We start from the raw sequence: 27,125 nt of genomic DNA, 5'->3' as shown, positions 1-27,125 counted from the left end.
AAATTTGCAATAAAGGAGAGACAACCTAAAGATTAATATTCTTAATATATTAAAAACTCATAAATTAGTAAGAAGTTTTTAAAAACTGTCAAACATGAAAAAAATAGAGAACCAGGAAAAACACTTTAATTTCATTAATGTCAAAGAAATGCACAAAACAATGATATACCATTTTTACCTATTAAAATGATAAAAATTAAAAATATCCACTGTACCTAAGGGTGCTGACATTATCGTACATTGCTTGAAAGTATTTTCATACATTGCAAATTGGCACTATATATCAACATTCATTTAATAAGTTATATCCTTTAATCCAATAATTCTGTCAGATGTCAATCTCCTTAAAAAATAACCAGGGATATAAATAAAGATTTATAAAAATCTTCATCAACAACACTTATAATAAGAAAAAAATGAGAAATGACAAGGTCCAACCATAGGGGATTAATAAAGTAAGTCATGGCTCATCTATACAATAGAATGCTATGAATGAAATGTTTTTAAGGCTATTTTAATGATGTGAAAAAATAACATTAAGTGAAATAAGTGAACTGTACTGAATACTTTTCCCAGTGACATCATAACATTAAGTTAAAGGATATAAAATTCAAATAATGGCCTGCCCTGTTCCCAGAATGCCCTTCCCTGCTCCAAGCCATCCACCCTCCACCAATGCCTCTGAAGCCCTTCTCTGCAGCTCTAAACTACTCCCTACCCCTGCCCACCTTTCTTTGGTTGCTGGATCTTCCTGATAGGGGAACTGAAGAGGTAAAGATTTTAGCTTCAGTTACAGTTGATAGACCTAAGTGATTGATGCATGTGCAAAGCTGTTATTCCAGGAACTGAAATACATGACCCACGTGACTCCAGGAGGTTGACAAACAATTCAACCTTTGTGCTCCCGGGGGTCAGCAAGCAATGGGGTATCTGAGCCCTTGTGTTCCTGGGAGCAAATGCCTGTGACCTGTGAGGCAGATAAAGAACTACTGGTCAGCAGACGAAGAAATGCTAGGAAAATCTAGCTGGACTGCAACTCTTATCTGATTAACCTTTTTCCAAACTCCTTACCTGCCCTTTTCTTCTCCTCAGAAAAAGGTCAGGTTGAGATGAGATGTGAAGATGGTTTTTAGGACATATAACCTGTTATCTTCCCAGATCACCAGCATCTAAATAAAGCACCCATGAAGATTCAATCCTTGTCTCTACTTATTGGTTCTGGTAGTGACAGGCAGCACAAACTTTTCCAGTTTCATTCCCACTGTAAATATTTCTCTGTAGCTCAGTCCCAGAGATAGACGACACTTTTGACAATGTCTTAATCTCCTTAAAGGATAACTTTTCCCCCAATACCCAGCATCCTTCTCTGCTGTTTCAGCCAGCTCTCAGGACACCCAACTCCGTTACTCTCACCCCTATCTCCATCCCAAAGACTTCCCTTCTTTCCTGCCTTATGATGGGCATTCAATGCATGAATAAGTAAATGATCTAATAGGATAAGTCCAATTCTGATTTTAAAAAAAAACACCAAATTACTGGGTTTAATTACAAATGATATTATAGAATGCTTTTATTTTATTTTCATTACTCTATTCTCACCATATTTTCTACAACAAATACATACCATATATACGTTTCTAATAAGGAGAGAATAAACAAACAGAACTGTACTTTCTCCTCCATTTCATCTGGCCCCTAGGTCTAGATTAGAGTGATTCACTCCTAACCTGGGGTAATAAAAGAAATTCAGTTGTACAGTTTCCACATATTTTGGAAAACACTTAGGACCTACAGTAGATCCAGCCTCAACACAAAATAGCCTCTGGCCACAAAATAGCAGTTCTTGTTTCTGGAATTAAAGATTAACATAGTAACACAATTAAAACAGGTCTCAAAATCTCGTCTGCAAATTGCAGATGAACTCGTAACACAAACCTTCCCAGAGGGCTTACAACACTATTTCACAAAGCTAGCTATGGTCTTACTCCTTTCACAAATGGCCCGCTTGATGCATAGCATGTTTAGCTACAAACATATCTGCTGACTCTCCCTGCAACATTTTCATGGCTCGCCAATATATCTGTCCGCAGTTCTCAGGTCTGCCAAGGGGGTGGTTCAATTCTTCTTTGATGTAATCCATCCAAAGATCTTTCAAGGGAACAAAAAAAATGACCATAAACATACAATTAGATAACTGATGAGGCTTTATTAGGTAAACTTAATTATTTAATACAAATTCAACACAAGTTAATAAAGTTAATAAACTTAACTTCTTGTTATTTCCACAGAACCCTATGTGAAACAATACCTCTCATCATCTTTACACTACGGTATATAAAAACTATTTTTTAAAAGTATTAAACTTCACTTTAATGATGATATAGTCTATATATCTGACAACCTCAAATATACTAAATATTTTAAAGGCAGGATTTTGCTGAATCTCTTTCAGGGTGATACTGACCTCAATGAGCTCACTATAACCTCATTACCAAAACTTGTTTGGGTTAGTAAAAATGCTATTTTCATGCACTCCATCAGAAGGTCTGTTGAAACCTCTTAAGAACTAATGTATCTTTTTAAATGTGAGTTAAACAACTACACATGTCAGGTGTTACGTGACATACCTACACCCAGAAGTACGTTTCACCAGTCCTATAAACGAGGACAATGTAGCAACAGCCAATGACAACTGATGTCGATTAGCCTGACACTACCCCTTTACTGTGATTCCCACTCCTTTTTGTTCTGACCTACATTATTAACCTTTCCCTTAAAAATACATTTTTTAAAGAGAACCAAACCAAGCAAATCTTTCTCTAAGCCAGAGTTAATGCAAGACCCATGGACTCTTGAGCTTGTGTATTTGAAATTTGAAATAAAATTATATCTGCAAGTATTTGTGCCCAAAATGAGGGAAGAAGCAGGGGGGAAATGCAAGTTTTATTCTCAAAGACAACTATGACCCAGAAGAGTTAAGAAACACTCTTCTAACCATACTGATAGGTTACAGACCACACATACAGACTTGTGTGTCTATAACTTAAGTTTACTTACCAGAATCTACAGATCCAAACTCTCTCAAAGCCCTCTCATAATATTCTCTTAAGTTTGGCATCTTGCAGGATTCCTATCAAAAATAAATAATCAGACAATCTTGCCTCAAAAACCTTAATTTACAATGTAACAAATTCATTTCAACCACTGTTAAGCAGGTATTTGAAGGAGAGGAGGGTGTGGCTTAAGATGAGCACAGCCTGGCTTTCAACTTACCCAGAGAAAAGTTATATGCATTTACATCCAGAGCCAAGTAAATGCTAAACAGTGATAAAAAGCACTTTGCTATATGGTAGCATATAAAAAGCATAATCAATTCTCAGTTGGAGGAACATGGGCAGCTTCACAGAAAAGTGTATCTGAAAGCCCAAAGGGAGGAGTACTATTGAAATAAATAAATGGAGACAGTTTTACTCCCTACAGCTAGGGACTTCTTTCTTTTGAAATATCTGGACTCTAGCACATAGTAGCTATATCCACCTTAAAACTTTTTATATCATGCCAAAGTATATATAAATACTAGTTATATGACCTTCAGCGAATTTTTTAAACCCTCTGATCTTAAAAGCTTCATAACCCATAAAATAAGGATAATGATTTTTCAGAGTAACTGCAAAGATTAAATTAAAATGCTGATTAATTATACACCTAGCCAAATAGCTGGTACTAACTTCATAGTCAAGAAATGTTAATTCTTTACCTCTACTTCCACTTAAATGCATCCTTTTTCATTTTCAAAGCAGATTAACATCTTCAGTTTATAAATCCTTTTGTATAGTCAAATAACTAGTTCCTCGTTCAAATTTCTCTTCACTGACACTATTATTTTATAGAAAGTCAATTTAACCTCCTATCTTAAGCATGCATGAAAATCAGAACCACACTTTTCTAAGGGCTCACAATGTGCATGGCACTGGGCAAACTCCTCTCTGTCCAATAAGCTCTTTGCCTTACAACCCTCGCGCCCCTGCAAAGTATTACGACCTCCTTTCCGGATGAGGATGCCAAGGCCTGGAATTAAGTGACTAGCCCAAGGCACAAAACTATTATGTTATCAACCCAAAGCCTAGCTATTAATTATTATTCTATACTACCTCTTATACTATAGGATAAGAACAGATAATTGACCCACACAATGATCAAAACTAAGAAAACAAGAGTTCAACCTCTAATTTTTCCAAATTCAAATAAAAATAATAAACACCAATCAAAAGGCCAAAATAAAGAAGAAAAAGCAAAACTGAATACTTTGAGAAGGTGTGATTATCACTATGCATAAGTATAATTCTTTTGGAGAACTATCTGGCAATATATAAACAACCATAAAAAATTAGTTTCTCCAGTCCTAGAAATTTATCTCAAGAAGATAATCAAAAGAGAAAAAAAGCTATATAAACAAAATGCTAGCAACACTCTTTGTTTTCATTATCAAAAATCTGGAAACAACCTATATGTAATGGAATAGGAAAATTATGGTTTTAACACTACAACCATTAAAAATGATAACCATGTAAAAACACAGAAAATCTGTTTACAAAAAAAGTTAAAAAGAGAACTTCTATATACAGCACAGAAGTCAGAAATAAAATAGTACAAAACTGTGTGCATATAAGAAAACAAAAAGTTAAAGAAAATAAAAGGAAAAAGAAACATGGTTAGTTGTGTTCCTATGATGGGATTACAGATACATATGGATTTCATGCATTTTCCTCGTTCACATGTCGTTACCCATACCAGAAACATTTACTGAGTGCCTACTCTACCTCACAGCCCAACACAAGAGACAGGCAGGATGCTGTGGAGGCAGGAGCGAGTTTCTCACCCAGCCTGGCAAGGAGGGCTTCCTATAAGAGGTGAAATCTAACTTTTCTATTTTCCAGACTGGCACTTCCTCTTCTTTGCTTGATTACCATTCCTAAACCATCTCCGTGAAAAAAAGAATTACACAAAGGGACCAGAAATTTATCTGGTATTAAAATGAGAGCTTTCTAAACATCAAAATGCCACCATAAATTAGTAACAACCAATACTTTTTCCCAGACAAGAAATGCACAGATAGGACACTTACTTGCTCCTTTTCAAATTGGATCATCTTCCTGAAAAAATCAACTGAAAATGGACGGCTTTCCTGTAAACTAGAAAGAGGGGGCAACTGTTACCTTCCTCCGTGACAGAAAGCCTCTGACACGCCGTGGACATGATACCCGCGCCGGCGCCTCCACAAAGCGCGGTTTAATAAAGCCCGCCTGCAGGCTGTGCAAGGACCGGGCCTGCCATCAGTCCTTTCAACGCTTTCAAACGCCGATGACACTCTTCACCACCCCAAATCCTTTCCCATCCTGTTTTCCTCCTGTTCTTTCTCACTTTCAGAGTCTAAGTTCCCTCTTCTACTATATCTCAAGGTCTTTTGAAGGAGACAAATAATTCCACTGCTAAGAATATATTCTAGGGAAAAAATTCCCAATGTGGATAAATATTTGTGTAGAAATGTTCATCAAAGCAGTATTACTGTGCCAAATAAGTTACTACACATCTACAGAGGGGCATATCATACAGCTATTTTAATAAATGATGTTAATGAAAAATTATTGCCAATAGAGAAAAGGCCAGTCTTAATGTTCACCAACAGAAGTGATAAACAAAATATGATTATAGGATAATCTCACATATGTGAAAGACAAATTTTAATATAATGTATCAACATGGTTTTTCCTCAATGATGGGATTACAATGAATTATTAGTTATCTTTTTTTAATTTTCCAAAATAGGTATAAACTGCTTTTACTGTTCCAAAAAAGAAAAATGAAACTTCTTGAAAAAGTCTCTTAGATTACTTCCTCAGATCCTATCTGTGATACATAAAACCTGGGTATGAGGAGCTGAGCAGAGTGGAGAGAACAGTAACAGTTATGAACATCTGTGAGTACCTTTTAAACACAGCTCTGGTCTTTTTGTAGCCACCACTTCGATAAGCCCAATCCAGGTACTTATCCTTCAGAGTGACTGAGTCAGCACCCTTGACAGCTAGAATAGCTTTCTATAATTAAAAAGAAAAAAGACACAAGCTGTGTGAGGAGATTTATAAATATCAAAACAAATTTTCCCAGAATCATCCCAGGCTGCTCAATTAACAGTGCTTTTAGGAATAGCTGCTACAGAAATAAGCCTGAAGCTAGCCAACTAGTAAAGCTGCCTGCTCCTTCCCCACACCCTACAAGACTTAGAGAACACCGGGCCCACACCTTATAGATGGCTTCGGTGTCTTCTTGGCTGTTGGCACCTTCACTCCACTCTGCCCAAGAAATCCACAATGGCAGACAAACCTGCTCACAAAAGAATAAGTTAGAAAATGGCAGCTTAGCACTACAGTCTGAAAACTAATCACTATAAAGACAGGTTCATCCTAAGATAATCAATACATAAAATACGGATTCATTCCCAGTCTGTCCACACTGTGCCCAACAGAAATGACACGCAAGAACACAGCCTTCTGACCAAGTCCTGTCAATGCTAGTTCCCTTATGCTGGGGAATGCTGCCTACAGTTAACATCATCAATTACCTGCTAATTAATTAAGCAATTAACAACCCATAGCTAGTCAGACCCAGGACTACCCAGCTAACGTCCCTGCTGTTTAGGACCCACAACACAAGTACTAACTATTCAGGCTGAACTCCCTGATCTTCACTCATGTGTGTCTCAGAGGCACACACAAGCTGTAAAATAATTAAGACTTATTTTTCCTGCTTTAACTTCTGGAATACTTTTTTCATACTAATATAGAAGATTCACAGCAAAACTTTAAGGTTTAGTCTTTTCAACTTTAAGGTTCAGAAATACGTGTGTGTTTAAAAATCAGGCTTAAGTTTAGCTTTGGAAGCAAGTGAGAATATTCTATTAATATTTCTCACTTGTAAGATATCTAGATGGGATATAAAATTTTATATAATTAGTCAATTTTCAAAAAAAGAATTAGAAATGGGTCATTAAATGGAACTAAGTTCTTCTACTCCAACCCCTAAGCCATCAGCACAAACGCACTCGAGGGCCAGCTCTCATCAGACAAGTACGCTCCAAATAAGCTTTCGCTGACAGTCTTAAATGGTTTCCCAAACAGTGAAATACACAAGACCCAACTCACAGACCTGGGGCTTCAGGTGCACAAAGGCTTCTTCAAAAAGCATGGCTACATCCGGGCTCTTGGCTTCAATCAGCACCTGCAGCTTCATCTGCCACATCATCACCGAGTCTCTAAACAGCTCAATCCCAGCTACTGCCACCTGCAGAGCTTCCTCGAGGAAGTCTTGATGCAACAGCAACTCAATCTAGGTAAGACAAGGGATCACTGGAAAATTAACTACTGAAAGCTATATTATCTGTATAATGGGGGACAAATGAGGCCATCATTTCAATGGCCTTTCACCATGGCTATCAAACAGGCACAAAGTGCACAATTTGGAATTCCTCCTCCATTCCCTGCTCCTACTTCCAAGGGGTATCAAAAAATAGGAAAGAGGTAAAAAGTAGAGGGCCTAAATCATTTCGACTGAAAATTTAGTTTTTAATAAAATAGTTTCCTACAGTATACTAAAACTCATACCCACTAAACAGAATATAAAAATCAGTAAAGATAAAATCAGTATTTGTGGGTTGGTAAGGAAACAAGTTTATTCACTCAGAGGTGGGCACACTATAAACTTGTACAATTTCTCTGAAGTATAATTTGGCATTATGTAGCAAGAATCATAAAAGCGTCATAACTTAAACTTGAGGATTGTTTTTTAACAAATATGACCCAACAAGTACATGAACAGAAGAAAATCTCATCTGTTCAAAATGCCTGTATCCACACTATCTTAACAGAAGGGAAAAAAAAAGAAACCTAATTATGAAATTGTGGAACAGCAAATAAATGACAGTGTACAATCTATTCATTCAATAAGCATTTGTATTACATACTATCTACCACCCAGTCTCCAGTCCAGCCATCTTAATATCTGCCATGACAGAAAAGGCATCGGAGTACAAAGCAAGAGCACCCAACAAGGTGGCAGTGATGAGAAAGGACTCCAAAAAAGGAAGCACCATTTAGGCTTAAGAAAGAGCAGGCATCAGTCAAGTGAAATCAGAGATCCTAACCAGTATGTACAAGAGACTGCAGGTGATAGCTGGGATGCAAAAGGAAATCAAAGTTCAGAACGGCTGGCAGGGAAGAATATAAGCTGGAGAACTGGTAGATGAGGCTAGAAACACAGGCAGGGGCCAAATTAATGAGACTGAGCAGCTTTATCCAAAGGACAGTGACCAGTCACAGAATAATCTGATAATCAATTTTGAAAGATCACTCTGTGGCAATTAATCTGGAGAAAATGGATGTAAGAATCAGCAAAGCTTCTTAAGTTCAGCGGCAGCATGTTGAGGAACTCTCATTAAAGTCACCAAATGAGTGATTAGGTGGTAGAGTTCAGAAGGGCAACATGAGAGATTTGGAGAGCAGAGGATGTTTCAAATAGCCAGAGTGGTGAATGGCAAAATAAGCAATAATGGACAGAGAGCAGGACTGCCTAGACAATACTCAAAGCAAAGCACATCTGGATATACGGCATGTGACTGTCTTGCCAGCATTCAGTAACTCAAACGAGGGCAGCTGAACTCACCTAGGTCTGGGATTTTGGATAGACAGATGCCATAGAGGGAGAAGGGGACCTCAGTAGTGGTATAATGTAATCAACTAGTATACAGGATATGCATGACTATATGTAAGAAGTATTTTTTAATGTTTTTAGAAGATTTTATTTATCTTAGAGAGAAGAGAAGGGAGACATAAAGGGAGAGAAAGAAACATTGATGTGAGAGAGAAACACCAATCAGTTGCCTCTCGAATGCATCCTGACCAGGGACCAAACCCACAACCCAGGTGTGTGCCCTGACCAGGAATGGAACCAGCAACCTTTTGGTTTGCAGGACGATGCCCAACCAATTGAGCCACACTGGTCGGGGCTAAAAATTATTTTTAAATGTTAATATAAAATAAAATACAAAATGGCAAAACATTAGTTGTAATTACATAAAAATTGTATAATGATATGAATAAGGAGTTATACAAGTTAAAGGCACTAGATAACATAAAGATTTTTGTCCCTGTTAGCCCTACAAAGGTATTTAAATACACTAACACATCCGTTATCCTGTTATACTCTCAACTCTGTGACATGGCAAAAACAAGGCTCACTATCACTATTTTAAAGTTAAGTAAACAAACTCAGAAAGGTTAAGTGATTTGCCCAAGTCACCAAGCTATTAAGTGGCAAAACCTGTTCTAGAACTATATTATATCTTCCACAGGACACTACTCTGGTCTCTCATCACAATCCTTACCCACCCCAGAGGTAGGGATGGATCAACATGCCTCTTACTAGAATGTCAGCTTCTGAAACACAAGGAATACATCTAACTTGTTTTCACTGTACCAATGGTTAGTCTGGGCCGGGCATTTAGATTGAAAACTCAGGAAAGGGATGTTCAGTAAAAAATGGAAGCGTGGACAAACAAAATAAAGCCAAATTGTAACTCCTTGTTGTGAGTGTTTTCTGATACATAACATTCTTCTCTTTACTGGTACAGATTTCACTTTTGACATATGCCAAATACTGACAGCCAAATGTAAATACTCTCTATAGCTATCACACCAAACTTCCAAATGGCCTTAGTCACATAACTACATGTATAAAAACACATGCTACCAACATGAACCAATTAGAATTAAGTACGTTAATTGACAGTGAATGTGTTCATATCCTTACCCACTGCTTGTATAGGAATTCTGGTAGAAGTCTGAGTTCATGTGCCTTCCTGAATGCAGTCATGGTTCTTTCCAGCCTCTGAAATCAGAAAAACGCCTCAGGTCATTACAAAGACCCCCAAAAGGGTCTTTGGCCTCTGACAGGAACAAAAGCACTTTGCACATTTCTGAGAACTGAGGGCAGGGGCTGAGGTGGCTTCACTTATGATTAGAGGAGTTACACAGCCACACCACGCACAGCCCAGGGAGAGAGCACCTCCCAGACCAGTGGCCAGTGTAAGGGCACAGCAGACTCAGACCTTCAAAATGACAGGTGACTCAAGGAGAAAGCAATTAAGCATGAAGTTCTCGGAAGCTGCCCCAGGCCCCAAAAGAGTCTGTCCTTCTTTCAAAAGACAGTCATTTTCTAGTCAGCCACTACAGCCATGCCCTTACCTTTCTTCTGAGGGACTGACTATTTGTCTTCTTAGCAAACCTTTCCAAGCAGAAGTTGATGTAACACTTCCACATGGCCTCTGAAAAAGCCAGAAAGATCACACAGATCAGATCACCAATTCTCTTAGTTGAATGATCATCATGCATCTTTTAAGGGAGAACTCCTCTGAAAAAAGAGTTTAAACTAACTGGTTTTAAAAAAAAAAGTTATTCTGATTACAGCCAATAAACCATATCAAATACTGGGGGAAAAACAACTGAGTAATGATATAAATATAAAAATGAAAAGCCCATCCATGTTGTATATCCCCTCTACCTTAATACTCCAATATTACAAAATTAGAAAGTAAATCTATATCAGAAGATAATTAAGGAATTATAATTAAACAATCCTCCTAGGTATCATTTCCCATAAATAAATGAACACATATATACCACTACTATCCAGGAAGGTCATAAAAGGCCCATCTTCCACCACCCAGAAAGAGCACGCTGGGAAGCCAGGCGCACTGTAAACTACCAGACGGGTTCCTGAAGCCGATCTCAGTCACGGGAACGGGAGCTTCAGCTTCACGTTCACAAACACTATTGCTTCTATCCCACACCACGGTGAGGTGCAGTCTACCTGTAGGGAGAGTCTTCACCGCCTCTTCGTACACAGCACAGCCCCGCTCCTCCCGCCGGCCCACCTCCTCCGCTCTGGCTTGTTTTGTCACGGGTGGCTCTGCCCCTGGCTGCGAGGGGAGCTCTAATTCCCGCCGCGCCACGTAATCCCAAGTGAGAGGGTCATCTGTGTGCATAGCCTGCAGGCTGAAAAGCAGAGTGCAGGCGTGAGACGTACGGCACAAGACTAAATCAGAATATCAAACAGAGGCAGTTCCCTATGCTCTAAAAATGTACCCAGAACACCCTCGAACAACTCCATTACCATGAACAGGCTCTTCAGATATCCTCACACACACTGTATACTTTTTGTCTATGGATCAGAGTTGTCACACATTTATTAGGTTTCAGAATGTTCCAGAAATCATTCACAAATGTTAACTTTCAAATCAAATCAGCAGGGAGGTGTGACGAGACAATCCTCCTTGAGCCCTGGAGAAATTTATTCTATCCAGGCTCTTCCATTTCTATAATAAAGGCAGAGAAAAAGCAACAACCTAATCCTCTACCAAAACCCTGAAGATGTCAAAAGAGAAAATGGATTCAAGTCCTATTTTATCTCCTGTGAAAGTAAGGGGTACTACCTAAGAGTGAAGTACCCACAGGTAGGCTGCAACTAATTTTCAAACTATGGAATCAGACATTAAAGTATGAAATCACCTGCAGCACTCAACTTAAACATTCATGAGTACAACTCTTAGTTTATGGACAAAAGACATGCCAGCAAAGCAGAAATACAGATTTTTATAAAAGCTGTAAGATGTACTATTTGTTGAATAAAGGCAAACCATTTTCCAAGGAAAGCCATTAAGTGAGTCAACTTTTCCAGGAATATATTTTAAATAGGATTTACTATGATACAATGGTCCTAAAACTTAGCTTTCCTCCAAGGATTTAGTGGGGTATTTTCTTTCCCACTTTCTAAATACCCAACCTCAAACCCTTACCACAAAATAAGAAACGGCCACATTCACCTTTCCAATATTTTACTTACTCTTCATAAATTTCTCTTTGCAGATCTTTGGCAAAGTCAAATAGCTGTGCAATTGAAAGCAGTGACACATGAAACTCTGCACCTAAAATTTTTTAAGTGGGAGAGGGGAGTAAGACTCTCAAGTATCACTTTACTCTGAAAGTACCGCCTTCTTGATGTACTGTAGTTTATTTGTTTTGATTAATAGAACAAAGAACAAAAAAATCACCCACAGTCCCATTACACAAACAAAACAAATATTTTGGAGTATTCCTAAGTACTTGTAGCTTTTAGTCTAAACTTCTTAAAGGCATAAAGGAATGTATTAACTCATCTATTTCTTTTCAATTCCCCACAGCAATTAAGTACTAAATAAAAACTTATTGAAATGTTCAAGTATATCCTAAGGGGCAAAAAGCCTTCTGAAAGAAATAGGATATTATTTCTATAATCCAAGTTTTATACACATTCTAATGGAATTTCTAACATATTTTCATAACTAGCTAAAGGTCTTCTTCATTATAAAGAGATTGTTTCACTTTCCCATCATAAATAAGTTTTCAAAAAATACCTACCTTTAATTATGCTTACAGAATTTTTATAGATGATCCGTGCCAACTCGCCTGTAAGGAGTTCTTCAGGATAATCAAGATTTTCCTAAAGAGTGTCGCATTGCACATAACTTAGCAAGTAGTGTCCGTAAGTAGAAAAAGCACTAGGGTAAATATGAACAGTCCTATGGTGCTGCCATACGACCTCTGGCAAATCCCGTCTCTCTCTGGGCCAGTTCCCTCACTTGCAAAGTGCGTACTTGAACAAGACCACTGATCTTCAAACTCTGTTCTCTCGGGCTCCTGGAGTGGTAGCAGGATCACTCTGCTTAAGATCTCACTCTCCATTTCGACCAAAATAGGTCAACTTTCACATGCCCTGTTGACCCTTCTGTGTACAACTTCATTTGTATAAAAAATTTCAGAACTGGAAACCACAGTAACAGATGAAAGCAAAGTTGCTTTTTCAGTTCTAACATTCTAAAACTTTTTTTTAAATTATTCCGTCACATAAAAAATTATATAAATAAGACTAGAATTCCCCACCTATCTCCAACTCCTTCAACCCATTAATAAGTCATTTCATGAAATCATAAAAGCATAAAAGAGTAGCATTTGACCATTCCATCAGTAATAATTTTGAGAACCACTTCAATTAGTCCAAATGTCTACTTCTAAAGCACAAATTCCATTTTATTTCTAAGCCCATTTTATTAAGTCAACTCTAGACTCATCTTAAAGTCTCAAAATATAGCATTAAATTGGAAAGAAAACTATGTAAAGAGTTTCTCTTACTCCTAAGCAGACTCAAAGCACTATACATTAATAAGTGACAATATATTAGGATCTTACCATATTCATTTTGGCTTTTTCAAACTCTTGCTTTTCCTTCCTCAATTTCTCAGCATGCATCAGCTCCATCCTAAAGTACTACAGAAGGGAAAAGATGAACTGAAAAGCTTGGGAGATAGTTTTTTAAATCAGAAACACATAAGATGCCATTTTTTACCCATAATTACTGGATCTGGAAGTTGGGGGGGGAGTGGTATATTTGTTATGAAACTAGCTGACACTGACAAGAAGGGAGATCTCTGTGATCATGGAACATTTCTATATTTTTATTGCAGTGGCTACACAAATCTACACATGTGGAAAAAAACAGAACCATATGCACTTTATACCAATGTTAATTTCCTGGCTTTGATATTATACTGTAATTTTATAAAATGTAACCATCAGGGAAAACTGAGTAAATGGTACACAGGACCTCACTGTATTATGTTTCTAACTTCCTGGGAATCCATAATTATTTTGAAGTAAAAATCTATGGTAAATATGTAATATCAGGTATATAAAGCAAAACTAATGCATGATTAACATGTACTGTAAAGATGACTTATCCATAAGTTTTAATACTCTGAATTCTCTGTTATAAGACATATTAAAATGACATGGTTTTAAAAAGTACTTAGCCCTGGCTGGTGTGGCTCAGTTGGTTGGAGCATCACCCAATGAACCGAAGGGTTCACAGGTTTGATTCCTGGTTGGGGCACATACGTAGGCTGCAGGTTCAGTCCCCAGCTGGGGCACATACGAGAGGCAACCGATCGGTCTACCTCTCTCTCAGCTATGTGTCTCTCCCTCTCTTCCCCCCATCTCTAAAAATCAATAATCAATGTCCTCAGGTGAGGAATTTTTTTTAAAAAGCTTGCTACAAATTTTCATATCACACAATTATCACTATGTGAAAAATTTTGCATAGGAAAAAAAATGTACCATATTATTAATAACATTTGTCCTCAATCAAACTTATTCCCTCTCAGGGCTTTTGCTTTTCTGATTTTTTTCTCCAAGATTTTCTACAAACACCTTACTTTGCTAGTGTTAAGTAAAAATACTTAGGGTTTTTTTTTTAAATGTGACTATTAGAACAGATAATGTTCATCAGTTTCTCAAAATGTGACTTGGGGCTACACAGGGGTTCTTGACACCCCTTCAGGGGGTCGGCAAGGTCAAAATTACTTGCATAATAATACTAACAAGAGTCTTTGCTCTTGTTAAGAGTTTAAAGTTTTTCAGAGGCTCTATGATGGGTCCTATCACCCATACTGAATGCAAAAGGAGATCTGAGGCCCTGGCCAAGCAGCTCAGTTGATTAGAACACCGTCCTGATACACTAAGGTTGCATGTTCAATCACTGGTCAGAGCACATGCAAGAAGCAACCAATGAACACATGAGTATGTGGAATAACAAATCAATGCCTCTCACCCTCTCAAATCAATAAACAATAATTTTAACAAAAGGAGATCTGAGAATCCAGCTGTCCTCTATTAAGTCAGATATTCAAGAGATTAACAAAAATGTGTAATAATGCCATTCTTTTTAAACTGTTTTAGAAGAGCAACTTTCATTTAAAAATAACTAATCTACATTAACAAATCATGAGTTTATTATTTTTAAATAAGTATTTTTAATTTCTTGGTTTTAATTTTCAATAAAATAAAAACTTATAGCTATAACCCATATAAACAAAAGAACTTTGAGTTCCTCAGTAATTTAAGATTGAAAGAAGACCAAGTTTGAACACCATCATTATATTATAGATCAATACATACAAACATGGAACTATATTCATGCTGTATTAGGTAAAAATACAGAATACAATAATACATAGTAGAATCCCACTTTTCAGAAATAAAACCTGTTTTAAATATTTGTGATAGGCATAATGTATGGATGATAAGATATAAGTACTTTTTCTGTTACTTTTTCATGAACTGTTTTTTCTGAACTATTTTTAATAAACAAATTATAGCCCTGACTGGTGTGGCTCAGTGGATTGAGCACCAGCCTGAGAACCAAAGGGTTGCCAGTTCTATTCCCAGTCAGAGCACATGCCTGGGTTGCAGGCCAGGTCCCCAGTTGGGGGAGTGCAAGAGGCATCCACACACTGATGTTTCTCTCCCTCCTTCTCTTTCCCTTCCCCTCTCTCTAAAAATAAATAAAAATAAAATCTTTAAAAATAAATAAATAAAATAAAATCTTTTAAAAAATAACTAAGTTCTAATTACTTTTGATAAGAAAAAGCAATAAATCTACTACCATTTTGGAAAATACAAATATAAGCATTCATGAAAGCCTCCAAAAAAAACATATAAAATAAGAGCAGTATAGAATAACCCTCTAACAACAGGAGGATTGAGTCTTACAATAGTTCCTCAATAAGAATAATAAAGCCAACAAAGAAATGTCTAACAGAATATGAAAAAAACAAAGGGATGCAAGACAATAATATAAAACATTGTTAAATTACTACCTGACCAAATATATGGTTGGGACACCTATAATACCAATTAGCATGAAAACCCGTATCTTTTTCCCCTCAGCACACAGGCTTAACTTTTCATTTGAAGACTAAACAGCAATTTCTCCCTTATTCTGAAAAAAGGGTGTAGTTTCCAGTAATACACCATTTCCAGCATTTGCTTGGTTTTCTTTCAGCAAAAGTATGGTCATCAATGTTCTAGTGTACCCCCTCCACGGGGGAATAAGTCTACCAAGAGGGGAAAGAAGTACTTATCTCAAGAAAGAGAGACAAAGAGAATGAGAAGAAAATTGGGGGGGTAGGGGGAAAGCGGAGAAGCCAAATGGGGTATAGGGAGGGCTGGAAGGTAAGGAAGGAAAGGAGGGAAAGAGAAAGGGACAAAGGAGTAAGAAAAAAATTAGAACAACGGTATGAAGATGGCTGAACCCTGGCCCTCCAATTTAAAAAAGGGAAGGCCCAGTTCCCTACCCCTCCCAACCGTAATGGGCAGGTAGGCGTTCTAATCTCTCACTAAGAACCTGGAAGATGCACATGGTCAAAACCTACCACTGGCCAAAAAATACCTTCCTGGCCCCGTTTCTACAGCAGCTCCCTGCTAATTCCTAGCCTTTGCAATTCAAAGTCTTTTTTCACTTAAAGAATATGTGTTTCCAGAGGATCAAACTGAGACATCATTCTGCCATGTTATGTACACACACACTCACTTCTTGATAAAGTTTTGGGCACTGGGGATGAAAGCGCAGAGCTCGAAGAAAAAGCTGTCTTGCACTTTCTGAAGACAAGCGATCTTCCATTTCCCATTTGGCCGCCATAATCCACAAAGCTATAAATGAAAAACATCATACTGCATTTTAATAAATTAATCAACTCAGGCAAAAAAAAGGCCAATGCTCCAATTTTAATGCTTAAAAGAATTTCTTAATCCCATCAAGAGGAAGGAAATGGGGAGAAGAAATTTGTAATAGTTATCTGTAAAATACTGTTGCTTTATCTAAAATTACATGAGTATCATAAAGGAAATAGGTAAATGTTAACATCTGAAAGTACTTATTATGTGCCTATTACTGTTTCATCAGATCTAAGGTCAACATCATTTTAAGTCACATACAAATTTTAAGTGTTAAAATGCTGGAAAAAATTGTGCATCTTAGAATCAATCAACTAAAATTATTTTGCTCTTTTCTCTATAGAGTAACGCATAAATTTTTTTAATGGCTCACAATTTGAAAAACAAAATTTTATTATACCTACTGGAAATAAAAACTTTAAAAAAAAAATCTTTTGTCCTTCTACATGGGAAATTAACCTTGAGTTAGCATTCTAACCATTTCCCTAGAAACTTAATAAAGGTGAGCTATGTTACTAGGCAAGATTGTGATTGTTTTTGGTAAAAATGACCTACAACTGGCAACTACATCAGGACTAGGAGGAGGACTATAAATGGTAGAGGGCCACTGCTTTGGGCTTTCTTGAGCAAGTGATTCCTGAAATTGAGCACGGTCCTCCCTAGGATCCCTGGAAGCTATGCTCATCCAGGTCTTCTAAGGCAGAGGGGCTCCTCTACTCACTCTTTCCCTCACACCTGAACTGTTACTAGCCTCCGAGATGCTAAGAGTATCCTCCTGAAGAAATGCACTTAAAGCTGTCCTGCTGCAGTCTTCTGAATAAACTGGTGCCAAATGTAGCCTATAAGTCTTCTGTATTGTAAAATGTCTGGTTGAGCCGAATACTTGAGAAAAGACACTGGAGCACCTCCACTGTAAAATCATGTGCCATTCACACAATATACACAAAGAGAAGTCTTTCTCTTACAACACATGAGCACCTACTCTGTGCCAGGCACTCTTGTAAAATCTACATTTATCTTTTCCCCTGTTAAGTTTCTGAAATCCCTTACATATGACTGCCTTCAAATAGAATGTCCCTCAAAGGACCAAAGAGTTTCTTTAAGCATTAACTGAAGCAGAAGCACATTCCTACATGCCCACACATATAATATCTGGCACATTAACTAGTATATGATAGACAGGGATGAACACACACCAGCTATTCAGGAACCAAATCTGCTGAGGCCAAGTGCCTAAGCTCAGGTTCACAAAATAAATTCTTTTAGGTTTATGAAGCAAAGTAAATTCCAAAACAGTATTGAGTCTACCTAAAAGGTAGGAAAAGAACTGACAAGGATTTCACCATACCTGGCTTGTTTGAATGAATGGCCAACATGGCAGAGAATACCCTGCTAAGTTGAGGTTTGGAAGCCTGAAAAGAAAAAGAAAAATTGCACTTCCTACACAGCAAATCACTGTTACTACTCTCTAAGTGATCTGTCCCGTACCATTACCAACTGTAAAATCCAGTGGGGCAAGATCTGCTACTGCCAGGGACATAGAAACACATACAGACACAGCTTTCTTCTACCTAAAGCTCACTATATAAACATTCTAAATATCAAAAAAGTTCTCAACTTTAATGAACAAAATACACATCAAGATAATTTTCTTTTCTACTGAAGTAAAAGCCACCGACTCATTCAGATATGCAAATGTTGTTACTCTGACAGTCAGCCTCCTTGGGTTCTTTTTCCATTTGTTAACCCTACGCCTTTGAAGAAAACTCAGAATTTAGTAATCAAGCATGGGACTTAAAAGGCCAACTAAACAAAAGAAGGAAAGGGAGTATGACACAGCTCCCCAAATACTCACCCATTTCTTACAAAAGACTACATAGGATAGCCAAAGTTGAACATCATCCTGCAAGAAAAGAAATGCAGTAAGCTCCCTGAGTTTGAACTTTATATATAACACATACACCTAAACAGAAGCAGATTTCAGAATATCTACTGTGTTACAACAGCCCTCAGCCTATTAGGCCTTAGGTCTCTTAACCACAATAACTCAGTCTGTTCCCTACTCCCCCCTACCATGCTCCAAGACAAAATCTGTTGTCTATCCAATTTGTTCAATGCAGCTTGTACATGGCCTCGATCAAGGGAAGCAACCCAAAATTTGTCATTCCTAGTAATCTAATGTACTTCCCATATAATATGTCCCAGTTCCAGAGCCAAATGTGAAGAAAATCAAGTTACTAAGGTACTGCCCCTATTCTAACCATTTATCATCCACAGCCAAGACTTTGGTATACTTTAGATACATACAAACAAATCCCAGACAATTTTCTGATCATTACTTATGTAGCAAACCCAGTTTTCAGCACCATCCTCACAGAATAAATATAAGGTAATTAGATCAATTTTCTTAATGGTTTGATAAGTGGTTTCAAGTAATGACATCATCGTCAGAATAAGTATTGAGTCCCAGCTGTTGTGGCTCAATGGATTGAGTGCCAGGTTGAGAACCAAAGGGTCACTATTCGATTCCCAGTCAGGGCACATGCCTGGGTTGAGGGCCAGGTCCCCCAGTTGGGGGCATGGGATAGGAAACCACACACTGATGTTCCTCACCCTCTCTTTCTCCCTCCCTTCCCCTCTCTCTAAAAATAAATAAAATCTTTAAAATAAAAAGAGTACGTATTGAGACACAAAAGACAAGAACAGACAACCATACATTTGACTATCCAAGTCATAAATGCGTAATACATATCTTCACATCTCTTAAGAGTTAAGGAAGCTCTGATCACTTACTTTCCACTTTGCTGAAGCACGTCGGAAGACACCCTGCACCCGGTGTACAATAGAACTCTCAATCTCATCCTTCTTAAATGAATACCCAATGCGCTAAAAATAAACATAAAAAACAAAGCCTCAGTTTAATTACATTTATCCAAAGTGGCATTCCTACCTGATCATTAAACAGTAATGACAGAAAAAGCGAATAATTACAAATATCTATTATGCATACACCAGCATTGCAATTCATCAATGCCAACTGCTTCCCAAACCCAAGATCTAGCTATAGAGCCATCCTATTTCATTCTATATACTTTTCCAACTTCCAGAAAATCATCTACTTACAGTTCTCCTTCTCTGGATCAAGTTCAAGAGATTAATTTCATACTATGGAAGAAAAAGAAAAAAAGAGAAAAACAAGGAAAATCATATCCTTTCACATGCACAGAAAATACATTTAGTTAAAATCATAAAGTAAATAAAATTAAGATTATAAAACAGAACATAATTTGCTGTGAAGAAGGATAATCTGCCCTGGCTGGTGTGGCTCAGTGGACTGAGTGCAGGCCTGCAAACCAAAAGGTCACCAGTTCAATTCCCCACCAGGGCACATGCCTGGGTTGAAAGCCAGATCCCTAGCTGGGGGCGTACGAGAGGCAGCTGATTTACAGATGTAGCCATTGCACACCGATCTATGTTTCTCTCCCTCTCTTTCTCCCCCCCTTCTCCTCTCTCTAAAAATGAGTAAATAAATTTTTTTTAAAGCATAATCTACAGTAAATGTCTAGCATTCACTGAAAATTCACCTTACATTTGCAGAATTCAAAAATACAGTACATACATTAGCAAGCATATAAACATCTTAGCTACAAAGAAAGCATTTTACTAAAATCAAAAGACATAAGGTTTATAACATCAAGCTAACTTCCTGGTCTATAACAGTGTATTTAAACTTCTAGCAATTAACCTTTCAAAAAGTTTAGCTGATGCACAACCAAATAAAACAAATAGGTTTGTACCAGCTGAAAAAGAATGCATAATTGGCTCTCTACTCTCCACTAAAGAACCGCTTAGAACCTCTAAGGCTCTCTAAAACCCACTACTATACAATTCCTCTCCATGCCTTGGCTTAAAGGTTATTACAGGCTGAAAGCTCAGAAACTCACAAGATTGCATGCTTTAATGAAATATTTCAAGCACATGGAATACTCATGTAGCTAGCTACATCAAAGTCTACATTTGCTATATTTGCTTCAAATCTTATTTAAAAGAAAATATTCAAATAAGACTATGTACCACATCTGATTCCACTCTTCTCCCTCCACAGAGGAAATGACTATCTTGATGTAACTGTTTATCACTCCCAAGCATGACTTTGGACTTTATTAAAATGCTGTCTTGAATGCTTTCAAACTTTACATAAATGGTATCATATTGTACCCATCTTGCATATTTTTACTCAGCATCAAATTTAGATATATCCCTACTGACACATGAAATTGCGGTCCATTCATTTTAACTGCTACACAGTATTTCATTGTATGAATGTGCAATTTACCTGTCCTTTCTGGTGATGTATATTTGTTTCCAATTTTTCTATTACGAAAAGTTATAACTGATATTCCTGTACATATCGTCTTGTGGACATATCCAGGAACTTTTCCAGGGTGTACACTGACATCCACCACTAATAAGACATCCACCACTAATACATAAGCTCTTCACGTCAATGACTTTTGTCTGCTTAATTTATTATTGTAGCTCTACTGGATTGAATCAGTGCCATGTAGAGAGTAGGTACTCAATATTTACTCTATGGCTAAAAGAATGAAATTGCTGGGTCAGAGTAGATGTATTTTCAACTTTATGGAATATTACCAAGTTGCTCTCCAAGTAGTTGTGCCTATCATATACTTACAATATCAGTCTTTAAAAACATTTGCTAATATGATGGATATAAAGTAGTACTGCACCCTGGTTTTAATCTATATTTACCTGATTACTAATGAGGCTAACAGCTTTTCATAAATTGCCCAACAAATGATGTCTCCCCTTTGAAAATTGGATGTTCACATTTTTCCAGCTCTTTCCGTCTTCTTTCTAGTTTTTTGTCATTTTCTTCTTGATTTGTATACCTTTATATAATCTAGATCTTAATTACATGTTCCAAAATTTTCTCCCATATTGTGGCTTGTCTTTTCACATTATTTATGGTATCTTGTCTGCACAGCGATTTTTACTTTTAACAGGCAAGTAATTTTTCTCAGTTTCATTTAATAACTCTTCCCCTACCTAAAATCATTCTTTCATAGTTTTTGCAGATTTAAAGTCCCTCCCCCACATTTAGCTTGCCAATTCAGCAGGAATTTATTTTTGTGTACTATGTGAGGAAGAGACCTAATTTTTTTTAATGTAGGTAACCAGTAACTCATTGATTTAAAATGCCACTTATACCTTATAGCAAATTTACATGGTTCTGTGCAAGTGTGGGGGGAGGTGGGTGGTAATATATATGAGTGTTTAATCGTGGTTTTAATCTAACCCACACAAAACTTTTAAATATTTGAAGAGTGAAATGATTTGCCACTTCTTAAGTCTCAAGGTTAAACATCTCTATTTTCTTCAACAATTCCTCCTAGAACGAGGTTTCTATCCTGGCTGCCTTCCAACCAACCTCTCAGAGTCCTTCTTAAAATGTAGCCTTGAGTCTCAAACACTGCGCCAGGCATGGTCTGATAAGCGCAGAACAGTCTTTTTCAAACCAGCATCTTCTGAGTGCTTACTGTTTGCAATGTTCTCCGCTCAGCTACCTTGTTCATGTAATCAGTTAGATTATATTTTTTGACATAATATGCTCATTGAATAAGCAATCTACTATGAGCCCTAGGACTTCTTCCAAATACAAGACTCTTAACCAGGTTTCCTATATCGTTAGTTGTTTTTAACCTAAGCTTAGAGCCTTTAGTCTTAAAACATTCCATCTTGTTATTGGGTTCTTTATGAATCCTGCTTTTGTCATCCAACATACAAGCCATTCTCTCCCACCTGAAAATAGGTCTAGCACATGTATTTTACCTTCACTCAAGTCTTCCATTCACTTACAGGACTGAAGAATCTTGCAGCATACTTCTTTCTAAGCTGACAGACTTACAGACACCTAAGTATTAACTTTCCAACCAGCTACTATCATCAAACTCACTCTCCTTTATTGTTCCCCACACAAGGTGGTCTGTCAAATCTCTTGCTGAAATCCTGACATATGTCTTTGGCAGTCTCTGATCCACTAACCCCATAAAAGAAAAGAAAAAATAAGTTCAGTTTGCCAAGGACTGTAAAGCCTTAATGGAGCAATGCTATTCCCAGACCACCTGTTTTTGTCCATAAGTTACCTTTCTAATGACCAGTTCCAGAAGTTTGTTGAAAATTGACATCAAGCTGGTCATTCTATTATTAATTTAAAATGTGTGAGATTAAAAGATAGTGAAATTATTCACTTACTTGAACATAATTGACAAAGTCTTCCTTACAAAGAGCTCTTCGCTGTATTTTGTATTCGAGATTCGAAGCTTTCTTAATGATAGCCCTGAGGAGAAAGCCAATTAAAGTGCAACACTTACAAAAAACAAGACTTAAATAACTTTGGGGTTTTTGTTAAGTTTCTAAATTTTTTTATGTATTTAAAATATATTTACCAAAGCATATAATTCCCAAATAATTATTCTTCATAACCAAATATTCTCTTACAGGACCACTTCAGTGTTCTTAAAGGCATCAGAATATTTTAAAATTTTCATGAAAATTACCTTAATCAATTGCCAGGACGATTAACAGTCCCACCAGCAAAGCAAATAATCTTAAGTACTTTACATTTTTTACATATAGTATCAATAAAGATTCCTCCAAATTCAGGTCACTTAAACTTTAATAAGTTCTTAAATTCCTCTTGCTTTGGAGTTTCCAACATGAAAATTTTTTTAAAAACTTTACATTGTCTCTACCTAAAAAAATTTATTATATCTACAAAGGACTTATGGGAGAAGATTCACTGTATTTAGCTAAGGAATGAACACACAACACGTGCATATAAGGGGAATTTAATACAAGATATGCAAGACCGATAATTGTCTCTAGTTAATTAAAACAATAACATTTACTGAGTCCTTATTAAGACTTCACATAGATATGTTGCGTTTCATTAACAATGTTTAAGGATCCCAGTCACATTACTACATTCAGTCATTGTAAAATTAAGAAATAGTGGTGGAAAATCATTTAAAACTATTAAACTTAACTTTAACAAATTACTGAATGCCAACTCTGTGCCAGATACTGCTGACTGAGCCCTAGGGTAGAATACGAAACTGAAGTAAATGGTCCCCGTCTTCAAGTCTTGTTAGACTGATCTACTCCGGGGCTCCCCTCGGCCCTCTCTTCGTATCTCTAGAGCAGTACACTCTACTATAAACAACTGCGAGTACACCACACTGCAGTCAAAACGCTTAATTCATCTGTCTCCCCCACCATACACAAGGCGCTTTAGCTCCTGATGGGAAGGGTTCCTGGTTTTATCACCTTTATAGCCCCCAGACCTGGCTCCAATGAAGAGCTGTCAGTAAGTTTGGTGGGACGGATAACTTTGCAATAAAGAGAAATTAACTCTAGGCATCATCAAATATCAGAAATAAGCTTCCGCCGCGTGAAGAAAAATAAACAAAATTCAAGCGGTTCCCCATCCCTGCCCCCGCCACACACACTCGCCGCAACCTCCTCTCTGCCCTCCCCAGCCATTCCTCTTCCTCAGCTCACTTAATCTCTGCATGACTGAACAGTCCAACGCGTTCCAGCTGTTCCAATTCGGGAAGTCGATCTTCTATGCGTTCCTGAATTATCTCCGCCATGAGGGCCAAACTCTAGAACCTCAGAGAGGTTGCCAATAGCCAACACACACTTGTAGCGCCCACCTTCTATTCCGGAGACCCAGCCCTAACGCTCGCACGTGCTGGCGTAACGTGAGCTCTAGGTCCCGCCTTTTCCGCTTCCGCCGCCGGAGAAGGCCCTCTGGCCCCCGCGGCCGCGGTCTCCTCCCTGGGGCTGATTGTGGCATTGCAGCGAGGGACCCTCCCGCACAGGAGGGCTCCAGTGGACTGGAGTGGACGGGCGGGGCTAGGGCGGAGCTGGGCGGGGCTAGGGCGGGGCTAGAGTGGGGCTAGGGTGAGGCGGGGTAAATCCACCCGAGGCTAGACGTCGGCGGAGTTGGAAAAAAGCGGTCTGCAAGAGTTACCTGGGAAAGATGTCAAAGGCATTGTCTCCTTTTGTTACGCTCACTCCCACATCCTTGCTTTCCGACAGCAATAACTGCCAGCCCCCCCCCAAAAGAAGCAACGGAGAAGAATAGAGGGTATTATAATACAGGGTGGGCAAAAGTTAGTTTACAGTTAGTATGGAAAATAATACAATAGTTAATAAACAATATAAGAATAAACTTTCACAAACTGACAACTGTAAACCTACTTCCGCCCACCCCTGTATAATTATAGTAAACATTTCAAAAAGTCAGTAATGAAAATCGTAGGGAGCATTAAAACTGACTAGGCTATTCTAAACACTATGTCTTTGCTTTCGGCTAGATTTAGTAAACCAGTACAACACTAGTTTTTCACATGCCAGTTAGAACCAATAATTGATCTATTAATTTTTAAATGGGGAGATATTTTTATTATTTAAATAATTATTCTTGCTGTGTAGGACAAAACGTTTCAAAACTCATAGCCCTGGGTGGATATCAGAAACTGATTTTTAGGAAAGATTCTGGTATTGGAATGTTTGTGAGTTACCCAAATAAATCAATAAACCATTGCCCAAACAATTTAGCATTTCTAAGAAAACCATCAGACAACCCAGCTTGGAAGCCACATTGTTGGTGTAATTGCTGAACTCAAAATTACATGGCTTAGTTCTTTTTTAAGATGGTAAAGAACCAAAGCAGGAGTTCTTGCTAGATCTGTTTATTTCCAGATTCACATCAGCACCTTGATCCTCTGTGTGATTTATAAAAGGGGAATAGGCTTAGCGTTAACCATGTTTCACCTCTGTACCTTTCTCCCCCCCCCCACCCTTTCACATTTTAGCCTACTGGTGTCAGAATTGAGGCAAAGGTTGGCTTGAGCGTCATCATTTCTTAATTCCCTCAGCTTTAAGACATTAGGGAAGTGGAAGGAAATAATGGAAGTAAAACAAAGATGAAATTTCCTTGTGATAGGAAAATCTCTGTGGCTTGCGTTAACAGTAGGAGTGGGGATGCCACTAGTAAGTTCCATATGGGCAAGGAATTTTTATTTTGTTCACTAGATAACCTGGGAGCCTAGAACAATGCCTAGAATGTAATAAACATGATAAATGCATGACAGAATAAGAAAAGGCACTTCATAAATTCCTTTAGGTACAAGGGAGTCAAGAAGCTCTGAAAGATTGTAATCTTTCATTTAAAGGCAAATTTGATAGATAATTGATTTTTAAATCAACACAACCAAAAACACTCTCCTCTTTGATTTTCAAATTTGGCTTCTATGTTTATCTTGCTGTAAGAATCATTATAATGATAATGGTAAAGTCTTCTTTTGTCTCTTCTGCACCTCATAATAAGCTATTACTTATCTAGGATTTACTGCATGCCTGGCTACAATGGGCATTGTTCTAGTTCTTTATATATTAACTAACCTGCTATCACAAATATTTTCAAATATCAACCCAAGAAGGAGCTCTTGAAGAGGTAAAAAGCACCTACTAGAGGAAGCCCAACACAGCAAAAGAAACTATGTTTGAATAATGCCCACCGAAATGACGACAAATTCACAACTATCAACAACTGAATCTAAAAAATAAAAAACAAAAATAAACTAAGCAAACCAGAACAGGAACAGAATCATAGATATGGAGATCATTTGGAGAGTTATCAGCTGGGAAGGGGAGGGGAGAGAAAGGAGGAAATAGTGCAGAGATCCAGAAGCATAATCGATAGGAACAAAACAGAGAGATGTTAAGAATAGTGTAGGAAAGGGTGAAGCCAAAGAACTTACATGCACAACCCATGGACATGAACTAAGGGGGGGGGATTGCTGGAGGGAAGGAGGTTACCAGGTGAAGGGGAGTAAAGGGGGGGCGGGGAAATTGGGGCAACTTTAATAGCATAATCAATAAAATAAACCTAAAAAAATAATGCCCACTAGGTCTCAGAATACTTAGCTGAGCTGAGCTTCTACTCAGGAACTCTAGAGCAGGAGCAAAGGTTCTCTTGAGTGTGGAGCTCTAGTGTGCTTCTTGTAAAGCTTGACATTCCTTTTAGTCTTTTATTTGATCTTTAAAATTCACCATAGATAGCAGATTAACAAGCAGGTACTGACTGAGTGGGGACGCAAGGGGGCATTCTGTGTGCTGGAAATGTTCTACACTTGATCTGGGTGGTCATTATATGGTTGTACACATATGAAAAAAATCTATCCATTGAGATACATACTTACAGATTTATGTACTTTATGAAAGTTAAACTTTAATTTAGAAGAAAAAAAATTAATGACCAGACCCTCTCTTTGAGGATATCATTTCTTTCAAGAGTTTTATTTGTGTGGCAGTCAAAATATTGAAACACAAATGACCAAAGCCTCCTCCCTCTCTGAAAGACTTCATGCAAATGTT

General features: G+C 37.6%; 1 protein-coding gene across 1 annotated transcript; it reads right to left on the bottom strand.

Annotated features, from left to right (window-relative positions):
• Positions 1-1,555: 1,555 nt before the first annotated feature.
• Positions 1,556-24,448, bottom strand: UTP6 (UTP6 small subunit processome component). The gene is made up of 19 exons (XM_090292056.1): positions 24,240-24,448; positions 22,932-23,016; positions 19,779-19,820; positions 19,449-19,541; positions 18,511-18,558; positions 18,004-18,067; positions 16,513-16,631; positions 13,335-13,412; positions 12,507-12,588; positions 11,953-12,034; positions 10,921-11,105; positions 10,296-10,375; positions 9,862-9,939; positions 7,204-7,383; positions 6,301-6,381; positions 5,986-6,095; positions 5,126-5,192; positions 3,058-3,130; positions 1,556-2,148 (listed from the first exon to the last, which is right to left on the bottom strand). Exons 1-19 carry the CDS (start codon positions 24,329-24,331, stop codon positions 1,991-1,993), a joined length of 1,797 nt encoding a protein of 598 aa, XP_090148182.1. The 5' UTR covers positions 24,332-24,448; the 3' UTR covers positions 1,556-1,990.
• Positions 24,449-27,125: the final 2,677 nt, after the last annotated feature.

This window comes from Furipterus horrens, unplaced genomic scaffold, assembly GCF_987537825.1.
Source record: "Furipterus horrens unplaced genomic scaffold, mFurHor1.1.pri manual_scaffold_11, whole genome shotgun sequence".
In the NCBI taxonomy this organism is placed as follows: Eukaryota; Metazoa; Chordata; class Mammalia; order Chiroptera; family Furipteridae; genus Furipterus; species Furipterus horrens.
The sequence above is the reverse complement of the archived record's forward strand: the minus strand, read 5'-3'. Positions and strand labels throughout refer to the sequence as shown.